This window comes from Homarus americanus, unplaced genomic scaffold, assembly GCF_018991925.1.
Source record: "Homarus americanus isolate GMGI-L3 unplaced genomic scaffold, GMGI_Hamer_2.0 scaffold16240, whole genome shotgun sequence".
Taxonomy (NCBI): domain Eukaryota; kingdom Metazoa; phylum Arthropoda; class Malacostraca; order Decapoda; family Nephropidae; genus Homarus; species Homarus americanus.
The window spans coordinates 1-12,126 of NW_024716816.1; the positions used below are offsets into that span (position 1 = coordinate 1).

The window sequence follows — 12,126 nt, forward strand, 5'->3', positions numbered from 1 at the left end:
TACTACTACCATCATTATCATTATCATTATCATTATTACTACTACTACTACTACCATCATTATCATTATCATTATCACTACTACTACCATCATTATCATTATTATTATCATTATCACTACTACTACTACTACTATCATTATCATCATTATTATTATTATCATTATAACTACTACTACTACTACCATCATTATCATTATTACTACTACTACTACCATTATCATTATTACTACTACTACTACTATCATTATTATTATTATTATTATTACTACTACTACTATCATTATCATTATTATTATCATTATCATTTTTATTATCATTATCACTACTACTACTACTACTACTATCATTATTATTATTATTATCATTATTACTACTACTACTACTTTTTTTTTTTTTTTTTTTTTTAAGTGGCCTCCAGCCTCCTCCCCCAATAGCCACACCTTCGCCACCATTTCTTTACCTTAATATTAAATATCCTAATACATAAGAAGCTATCCTATCTGTGTTAAATTAGTTGAGCTGCAGATCTATGCTGCATTCAGTGACTGTAGCCTCATAGTCAATATCTGCAGCAGTTGTCCGAGTAGGGGCAGAAGCTCTCGTTCCCCTGAGGCAGAGCAAAGCCGACCGAAGGCGAGAGAAGGACAGTCGACATCTCATCCAGGCTGTAACATAACTTCTGGGCTGCTGCTTCTGTTCGGAGAGCAACTCCGCGAGTCTGGCGTAGAAACATCTTGCACTTGGGCCCATCCCACCAGAGGTTGTGAACACTAGAGGAGTGAAGCTACCTTGATCAACGCTTTGAATTCTCTCCCCATATGCCCTTCTCTTGTCGTTCTCGTTCCTCCTATGTGCAGCATTGAGAGCTAGGTTATGGTGACATGCGGCCATGGGATCAAAAATCCTGATGTCGAAGAAAGCTCGCTGTCCCCGCGTCCAGAATCCTCAAGCATTGACGTCCACACGGGCTTCGTTAGATGTGTTCGAAGTCCTGTGTTGGAAGATCTCGCCATCCAATGGAAGGAGGGTCGGTTCTACCATGACGTCCCGCCAGATTTCCTTCAACATATTTGCTGTGAGATCCCTTACCTCGTCATGCCGCATGCATATGAAGCCCCCCTTCTTGCACACCATGGCGTGATCGCCATCATAGGAAGAGCCACACACGCATTGGGACGCAAACCTTCTACTGGCCAACCGTACTTTAGAGCAATGGCATCTGTAAATTCTTGTTTATTAAGACTGAAACCATTTGCCCTTATCGGTAACGTAGTTAACCAGTTCGAGGCGCCCACCTCCTGCGCAATAGCTACTTTTTCAAATTTTCTGGAACCTGCAGCAATAGTTGCTGCAACATATCATTTTGGCAGTGCTGTCGATCTGTCATAATGGACCTACGAATCTTATTTACTTCGCTGGTATCCACTTCCCCTGTTGCATTCTGGGCTATTATGTGGTCCGTGAGGGCTGCCGTGAGCTTAAGTGAATTTTGATGTTCTGTGTCAGCAATCTCCTCTGGATTTGTTAGTCCCATCCCTCCCAGTCTTGGTGGAAGTGCAAGAAGTGATCTTTCTGCTGGGGTTAAGTCAGGGTGTTTCACTAATTTGGGAATGAACTTGACACTGATAGCTTCTTCCAGAGGGTGGAGGAGGGGTCCGATCTCAGGGATGGTGCGCATCAGGTAGTTCCAGCGATGCTTGACTCCATGGGTGAATGCTGCAAAGGCCGCATGTGGCTCTGTGTCAGCAATCTCAGACAGAGCTTGGATTTCACTAACCCACTCATTCACCTTTCCCGCTACGTACTCGGTCCTGAAGTCCGTAGTGCCAATTACTGCGCCTAGATGTCTTTGGCCGTCCTTAGTTATTTTGACCTCACTTCCGCCAAAAACCTCCAATGCCTGTTCATAATGTTCTGGCTTCACGATGAGGAAGGACTTGCTGGCGTTTGGGTGGTACCCTATTTGTGGACCTCGCGATGTTACCAAGTCCCACCACTTTTTGATGCACTCCACTTTTCCTGCTCCTGTAAGGTCACTACTACTATCATTATCATTATTATTATTATTAGTATTATTACTACTACTTCCATCATTATTATTATTATTATCATTATTACTACTACTACTACTACTACCATCATTATCATTATTATTATCATTATTACTACTACTACTACTACTATCATTATTATTATTATTATTATTATTATTACTACTACTACTACTACCACTATTATCATTATTTATTATCATTATCACTAATACTTACTACTTACTACTATCATTATCACATATTATTATTATCATTATTACTACTACTACTATCATTATTATTATTATTACTATTAGCTACCACTACTTCTACCATCATTATCATTATTATTATCATTATCAATTACCACTACTACTTACTACTACTATCATTATCATTATTATCACGGTTTACTTACTATCACTTCATTACTACTAATGTTATTATCACTACTACTACTACTACTTAATTTCATTATCATTATTATTATTATTATTTTTACTAATACTATTTCATCATTATCATTTTATTATTATCATTATTAATACTTACTACCATCATTTATCATTATTATTACTAATACTACTACTAATAATATATCACTATTATCATTTATTATTATCAATATCAATTACTATCATCATCATCAATGCTTATCATTATTATTATTATCAATATTACCACTTCTATCACATATTATTATTACTACTACTATTACTACTATCATTATTATTATCATTATTACTACTACTACTACTATCATTATCATTATTATTATCATTATCACTACTACTACTACTACTATCATTATTATTATTATTATTATTATTATTATTATCACTACTACTACTACTACTACTACTATCATTATTATTATTATTATTACTACTACTACTACTATCATTATTATTATTACTACTACTACTAATATTATACATATCAATATCATTACTACTTACTTAATATTATCATTATCATTAATATCACTAATATGACTACTACTATCATTAATATTATTATTATTACTACTACTACCATCATATTATATTATTATTATTATTCACCACCAACACACACACCAGTCACTACCACCACCACACACACACATTATTGCCCATTATCATTACTCACTGAATGTCAACACACACACACACATCAACACCACCACCACCACCACACACACACACACACACCACACCACCACATTATTATTATTATTATTATTATTACCACACAATACCATCAACATCATCATCACAATCTACTACTCACTCACCAATGCCTGATCATCAACATATGATCACATCAATACTACTACTACTATCATTATTATTATTATTATTATTATTATTATTATTACTACTACTACTACTACTATCATTATCATTATCATTATTACTACTACTACTACTACTACTATCATTATCATTATTATTATCATTATTACTACGACTACTATCATTATCATTATTATTATCATTATTACTACTACTACTTCTACCATCATTATCATTATTATTATAATTATCATTATTACTATTACTACTACTACTGTCATTATCATTATTATTATTATTATCATTATCACTACTACTACTACTACTACCATCATTATCATTATTATTATCATTATCACTACTACTACTACTATCATTATCATTATTATTATCATTATTACTACTACTACTATCATTATCATTATTATTATCATTATCCCTACTACTACTACTACTATCATTATCATTATTATTATCATTATCCCTACTACTACTACTACTATCATCATTATTATTATTATTATCCTTATTACTACTACTACCATCATTATCATTATTATTATCATTATTACTACTACTACTATCATTATCATTATAATTATCATTATCACTACTACTACTACTACTATCAGTATCATTATTATTATTATTATCAATATCACTACTACTACTACTACTAACATTATTATTATTATTATTATTATTATCATTATCACTTCTACTACTACTACTGTCATTATCATTATTATTATCATTATTACTTCTACTACTACTACTATCATTATCATTATTACTACTACTACTATCATTATCATTATTATCATTATTATTATTATTATCATTATTAGTCCAGATTCAGTTTTGAAAAATAATGAATATTTTGGGCAAATGGTGATTTTTATTAATATATTTATATTCTCTGCTAATTAATTTCTATTAATTCGTTTATAAAAAAATATTGCCTATTTTCTTTAAGGCGTCGTTTACTATTATAAGATAACTAGATTACTACAGGTACTACTTATCTTAATAGTATTGTACCACCACAATGTCTACAATAATAACAACAACAACTACTATTAACGGCGTCCAACCTCCCCTCTCTACACCTAATCTAACAACAGCAGCTAAGTTAGTTAAGGTGTGAGCGGCCTCATAAACTGACTATATGTGTTGTTGACTTAGCTTCCCAAGACGCTCTTCCTCTGACACACAACACGGCAGCGTCTCTACTCGGTACGTCTCGTTAAATAGGGATAATCAACTACGTCTCGATAAATAGCGATAACCACCTATTTAAATATCTACTATCTCGTTAAATAGGGATAATCACCTATTAAAATATCTTCTGTCTGGTTAAATAGCGATAATCACCTACATCTCGTTAAATAGCGATAATCACCTATTTAAATATCTACTGTCTCGTTAAATAGGGATAATCACCTACGTCTCGTTAAATAGGGATAATCACCTATTAAACTTTGAAAACAAACTGATTTTTTTTTGACAAATATGGATAATTTGTATTTTCATTACTAAACCTTCATGGAAATTACTATGTGGTAAAATGTATTATTCCATTTATAGGTTAGGTTAGGCATGGAATATCTTGTGTATTTTGTGTTAACTTCTAACTGGTCAGAATTGGCAAGTAAACCATACTAACCTAACCTAACCTAACCTACTAACGATATAATCTGGTTATCTTACACTGTAATAGTAAACGACGCATTAAAGAAAATAGGCAATATTTTATTATAGAAATTAATTAGCAGAAAATATAAATAAATTAATAAATATCCCCATTTGCCGAAAATATTCATTATTTTTCAAAACTGAATCTGTAATATGCATACGTACATACATAGATACATACATATATTCATACATACATACATGCATACAGTATTTATAACATGAAGGTCTCGGTAACAGATGCGCCACATTGTAAACCTGTAACAGTGTTGGCAGTGACGTCATACTTAAGGGGCACCAAGTCATTAATGTTAACTCATTTGTATAGTGGAGTTAATACAGTGGTTCATCAACAAGGTGTTCAGGTGTACTCAGGTGTAGAGTACCTTCATCAACAGGTAAATCTCTTTACCTGTCATTTATGTATATTGTCACTCTTAAATGTTTCTATAAAATATGGATGAGAAACTCGGCGGTGTAGTGATGCATTGTGGGAGTTGGGGTGAAGGGGGGGGGAGTGTTTATATTGGCCTGCGAGGAGGAGGAGAAGCACAACACTATTACTAGTACACCTGTACACAGGTGAGTATTGTGTGTCAAGCGAAGTGTATTAGTAAACTTATACCCCGCCATAACCGAGTTGTTAGACCATCACAACACGTGACCAATATAACCTGTAGTTAACATTAACAAGTTATACCTGGTAGTGGTAGTACTGTAATATAGACCATCACAACACGTGACCAATATAACTTGTTGTTAACATTAACAAGTTATACCTGGTAGTGGTAGTACTGTAATATAGACCATCACAACACGTGACCAATATAACTTGTAGTTAACATTAACAAGTTATACCTGGTAGTGGTAGTACTGTAATATAGACCATCACAACACGTGACCAATATAACCTTGTAGTTAACATTATAACAGTTAACATTAACAAGTTATACCTGGTAGTGGTAGTACTATAATATAGACATCACAACACGTGACCAATATAACTTGTTGTTAACATTAACAAGTTATACCTGGTAGTGGTAGTACTGTAATATAGACCATCACAACACGTGACCAATATAACTTGTAGTTAACATTAACAAGTTATACCTGGTAGTGGTAGTACTGTAATATAGACCATCACAACACGTGACCAATATAACTGTAGTTAACATTAACAAGTTATACCTGGTAGTGGTAGTACTGTAATATAGACCATCACAACACGTGACCAATATAACTTGTAGTTAACATTAACAAGTTATACCTGGTAGTGGTAGTACTGTAATATAGACCATCACAACACGTGACCAATATAACTTGTAGTTAACATTAACAAGTTATACCTGGTAGTGGTAGTACTGTAATATAGACCATCACAACACGTGACCAATATAACTTGTAGTTAACATTAACAAGTTATACCTGGTAGTGGTAGTACTGTAATATAGACCATCACAACACGTGACCAATATAACTTGTTGTTAACATTAACAAGTTATACCTGGTAGTGGTAGTACTGTAATATAGACCATCACAACACATGACCAATATAACTTGTAGTTAACATTAACAAGTTATACCTGGTAGTGGTAGTACTGTAATATAGACCATCACAACACGTGACCAATATAACTTGTAGTTAACATTAACAAGTTATACCTGGTAGTGGTAGTACTGTAATATAGACCATCACAACACATGACCAATATAACTTGTAGTTAACATTAACAAGTTATACCTGGTAGTGGTAGTACTGTAATATAGACCATCACAACACGTGACCAATATAACTTGTAGTTAACATTAACAAGTTATACCTGGTAGTGGTAGTACTGTAATATAGACCATCACAACACGTGACCAATATAACTTGTAGTTAACATTAACAAGTTATACCTGGTAGTGGTAGTACTGTAATATAGACCATCACAACACGTGACCAATATAACTTGTAGTTAACATTAACAAGTTATACCTGGTAGTGGTAGTACTGTAATATAGACCATCACAACACGTGACCAATATAACTTGTAGTTAACATTAACAAGTTATACCTGGTAGTGATAGTACTGTAATATAGACCATCACAACACGTGACAATATAACTTGTTGTTAACATTAACAAGTTATACCTGGTAGTGGTAGTACTGTAATATAGACCATCACAACACGTGACCAATATAACTTGTTGTTAACATTAACAAGTTATACCTGGTAGTGGTAGTACTGTAATATAGACCATCACAACACGTGACCAATATAACCTGTAGTTAACATTAACAAGTTATACCTGGTAGTGGTAGTACTGTAATATAGACCATCACAACACGTGACCAATATAACTTGTAGTTATCATTAACAAGTTATACCTGGTAGTGGTAGTCTCTCACTTTCTAACGTTTGACAATAATGTTAAAAATACTTGTATGGGCTGTAGTCGGTAATTAACATACAGAGCGTGATACACGCCGCCAGTTACATGTATAAACATACACACAATATACCAACAACCTTCCCTCAAGTTAAGTTATACTGTTTATTGTACAGCACAGTACTGTATAGTACAGCACAGTGCAGGACAGTACTGAAAGGTACAGTACAGCACAGTGCAGTACAGTACTAAAAGGTACAGTACAGCACAGTGCAGGACAGTACTGAAAGGTACAGTACAGCACAGCGCGGTACAGTACTAAAAGGTACAGTACAGCACAGTGCAGGACAGTACTGAAAGGTACAGTACAGCACAGCGCGGTACAGTACTAAAAGGTACAGTACAGCACAGTGCAGGACAGTACTGAAAGGTACAGTACAGCACAGTGCGGTACAGTACTAAAAGGTACAGTACGGCACAGTGCAGGACAGTACTGAAAGGTACAGTACAGCACAGCGCGGTACAGTACTAAAAGGTACAGTACAGCACAGTGCAGGACAGTACTGAAAGGTACAGTACAGCACAGCGCGGTACAGTACAAAAAGGTACAGTACAAGCACAGTGCAGGGCAGTACAAAGGCACATGGGGCACAAGTGTACAGTACTAGCACAGGTATGTACAGCACAGTACTAAAAGGTACAGTACAGCACAGTGCAGGGCAGTACTGAAAGGTACAGTACAGCACAGTACAGCAGGACAGTACTGAAAGGTACAGTACAGCACAGTGCAGGACAGTACTGAAAGCAGTACTACAGACTGGTGCTGCACAGTACAGCACAGTGCAGGACAGTACTGAAAGGTACAGTACAGCACAGTGCAGTACAGTACTAAGAGGTATAGTACAGCACAGTACTGTATAGTACAGCACAGCGCAGTACAGTACTAAAAGGTACAGTATTGCATAGTACAGCATAGTGCAGTGCAGTGCAGTACTGTTTAGTACAGCACAGCGCAATACAGTACTAAAAGGTACAGTATTGCATAGTACAGCATAGTGTAGTGCAGTGCAGTACTGTTTAGTACAGCACAGTGCAGTGCAGTGCAGTACTGTTTAGTACAGCACAGCGCAATACAGTACTAAAAGGTACAGTATTGCATAGTACAGCATAGTGTAGTGCAGTGCAGTACTGTTTAGTACAGCACAGCGCAATACAGTACTAAAAGGTACAGTATTGCATAGTACAGCATAGTGTAGTGCAGTGCAGTACTGTTTAGTACAGCATAGTGCAGTGCAGTGCAGTACTGTTTAGTACAGCACAGCGCAATACAGTACTAAAAGGTACAGTATTGCATAGTACAGCATAGTGTAGTGCAGTGCAGTACTGTTTAGTACAGCACAGTGTAGTGCAGTGCAGTACTGTTTAGTACAGCACAGTGCAGTACAGTACTATATATTACAGTACAGTACAGTATCCGCTATTACTTTTTAACTTGTTCTCAAAAGCTGAAGATAATGAGGCAAATTAAACAGTGTAACATAATTATTACTATTATTATTATTATTATTATTATTTATGATGGTCATTTATCATCCACGAAATTGTTTGAAATGTTTACCTTTTGTTAAGTTTTCTTATTATGAGTGTTGTTGTTAACATGTTTACACTTATCAGGTGTTACGCCTGATCCTTCGAGATCGGCTAAAACAGAATTAATGATGTATGTTACTTTTACTAATTCAGATCAAGGTGTAACTAAGGTGAAAACATAAACAATTATTATTACTGCTAACATGAACATTAAACATTTCATATTATATTCTAAGTCGAAGGAGATAACTATAATATGTGATAATAAACACTATATTAACCCACAAAACTTGTTTAGTTGTTACAGAAAAGTGAACAAGTTGTTTGAGGATGAAGTACATGTTGACGCTACTGGTGGTGACCGTCACGGTTATGGGAGCAATAGACAACAAAACTGCTCCGGTCGATCCAGTGATCCTTCCGTGTGGCCTCCCACACCATGAATCTCGGCGATGTGGTCTTGGTGCAGTCACCAGGTTACCCCGCCCGCCTGACCAACAAGAGCAGGTAAGATCATCCCCAGTTCACCTTCACAGGTACACCATAACACTACAGGTACACCATAACAATACAGGTAGTCTCAGGTCAATATGTTTGTGCTGTTGCTTCAGTTAAATACATGTTCACGTCTGCAGTCATATTAACGTAAGTTACTGTAACTTTTAAACGAGGATCCTCAAGGTGTTTAATGTTTCTCTTAAATTAAAGGTGTTCCAATATGTCTAAGACCAGGGTTGCCATACGTCCGTATTTTCCCGGACATGTCCTCCATTTAGGTCTCGAAATCTTCATCCGGAAGGAATTTTTAAAATTCTTCAAAAGTCCGGAATTTCAGCTCCCATCATTTTCTCCACGGAAAGAAACATGAAACTGTAATGACGAGAGAGAGAGAGAGAGAGACTGTGAGAGATGGGAGGTGGAAACAGTAGAGATCTTGTTCAGTTCTCGTCAGCTGATAAGTCACGTGTACGCCTGTACGGTGGTGTCAACTTAGCTGCTAGCAGTTTTTGGGGTAAACTGTAGTGCCATGTACTGCTTTTCCTTGTTCTTCAGCCACGCGCATTATTATAATTTTTTTATTTAGTTGCTATTACAGCCACATATGAAATGTTGAAAGTATACCATTTTTTTCTTATGGCTTTTTTTACACTGTAGCATTTGTTTTTCTTGTCCTGCTTTTAAGGCATTTTAGCAATTTCCAACCACAATCTAGCCACTTTCGCTATATTATTTACGTGTATCGACAACTATGACGGTGGCCGGTGGTTGGCCAGTCTTTAACCTGCAGTGACAGTGTTTGATCTTAGTCTCTGTTGTGGGTTTGTCGCGTGGTGCCACAGCTAGTGCTTAAGATTTGTTGTACTTTTCCAGAGCATAAAAGGGTCACGGCTGCATAAAGGTTACATAGCGCCAAAGTGTGTGCCAGGCAAGGGGGGGGCTGGGGGGGCCATGATGTCTTCGGGAACGTCCTCTTTTTTTAATGTTCAGATATGGCAACCCTATCTAAGACACAATACCAAGATGACAAACTAAATGGCGTCCAAACTGTAACCTTCCCGAGGATACAAAGACGATTACAGGTGTTAGTTCTACCTGTGTTCCTCTAACATTATCACCACCACAGGTGTTACTTCCACCAACACCTGTATTCCTCTAAGATTATTCCGTCTTCCACAATAACGTCTACAGGTGTTCACTCCTTCCCACAGTTGTCAACAGAATATCGTCTGCCAGTCACCGCGTGCCATGTTTGAAGTCAACTGCGAAGTATTTAACCTGGAAGACCTCTCCACCTGTGCCAATGAACGACTCATCATATCCTACAACACCACTTCCTCCACGTATGTGTTACACGGTACAACACCACCACCACCACCACCACCACCACCTCTACTACTGTTACTCTTACTACCTTTACTACAAACTAAAAAAAACTTTTACTGCTATTGTTATTATACAATGCAAATAGTATTACAATACTGGTTCTCCTTAAAATTACACTACTACTACTACTACTACAACAACTACAACTTCTGTGTGTGATGTTGATAGTAACATTAGAAGTTACTGGACATAAAGACAATATGTGATCCAGTCATAACAATACTTGGATTATTTTTATCTATCATTAAACCTTTACTTTTGATGTTGGTAATATTATCAAGTAATAACACTCTTACTAACTTGTGATGCTTCAATAACTATTACTTTAATTACACCCACTAACACATTATTACTCCTGTTACCTCGAATACTTTGTCTCCTCAGTCTGAGCATAAACTGATAATAATACCTCACTATAACCTCCTGCCGGTCACTATAACCAGCCAATGTTAATTACTATATGATGGCGTTATCCTCAACAGATTCTGCGGGAATATTACATCTACCTGGGTCTTCCCCACCAACGAGATGAACCTCGAATTCATAACCAATGGCCAGCATAACTCCCCTGGGTACAAATGTTCCATCACGTGCCTAAGAGAACAAACCAATGACCAACCACAACAAGTAATGTGAGAAGCAGCTGCCTCTCTCTTACCTGCACCACGACTACCAGGACCACTATGAGGAATTCCTTGGGATTTGTTCATCTGAAGGAGTGACATGCTAGTGTTCCAGGCTTCACTAACCCCTGGACCCGGAAACCTGACCAAACCTTCCTATGTCAGCCTGGCCTAATGTAACCTGTCCCTTAATGACCTAACCCACCTATCCCCAGCAAACCCTAAATTTATCACCTCTAACATGACCCAATGTAACCTAACCAATACAGCACTTTATAGAGACATGTCATCACTACTTGTGTAGGACTTTATCAAGACATTATATATTATCTATTAATCATTTAGAGAATCTTGGCAGAATATAATAAAATATTGCACCTCAAACACTGTTTATGTATATAACCTAAACCACTGAAGAAAGCCAACCAATAATGAATACAGTACAATCCATTCCAGTCCAGTCCATTCCAGTCAGGTCCAGTACAGTACAGTACAGTACAGTACAGTACAGTACAGTACAATACAGTGCAGCGCAGTACAGTACGTCCCCAACTGTGCTGTACAAAATATGGTCACTAGAGGTACAACACCCTAAAGACAGAAATAAACACTTACATCAGTTAAGTAAGTACTGTACTGTACTGTACTG

The 12,126-nt window shown here is 36.3% G+C and overlaps 1 protein-coding gene across 1 annotated transcript; it reads left to right on the forward strand.

Annotated features, from left to right (window-relative positions):
* The first annotated feature begins 5,535 nt into the window (after window positions 1-5,535).
* Window positions 5,536-11,861, forward strand: LOC121858507. Its single transcript, XM_042354958.1, has 4 exons — window positions 5,536-5,588; window positions 9,269-9,477; window positions 10,680-10,811; window positions 11,337-11,861. Exons 2-4 carry the CDS (start codon window positions 9,410-9,412, stop codon window positions 11,488-11,490), a joined length of 354 nt encoding a protein of 117 aa, XP_042210892.1. The 5' UTR covers window positions 5,536-5,588; window positions 9,269-9,409; the 3' UTR covers window positions 11,491-11,861.
* The last annotated feature ends 265 nt before the right edge of the window (window positions 11,862-12,126 follow it).

Excerpts from the sequence above, each read along its gene's own strand:
- LOC121858507 (XM_042354958.1), top strand. The coding sequence starts at position 9,410 with ATGAATCTCGGCGATGTGGTCTTGGTGCAGTCACCAGGTTACCCCGCC. Across the intron at positions 9,478-10,679 it reads CGCCTGACCAACAAGAGCAG|TTGTCAACAGAATATCGTCT; the intron begins GTAAGATCATCC and ends TCCTTCCCACAG. Across the intron at positions 10,812-11,336 it reads TACAACACCACTTCCTCCAC|ATTCTGCGGGAATATTACAT; the intron begins GTATGTGTTACA and ends TATCCTCAACAG.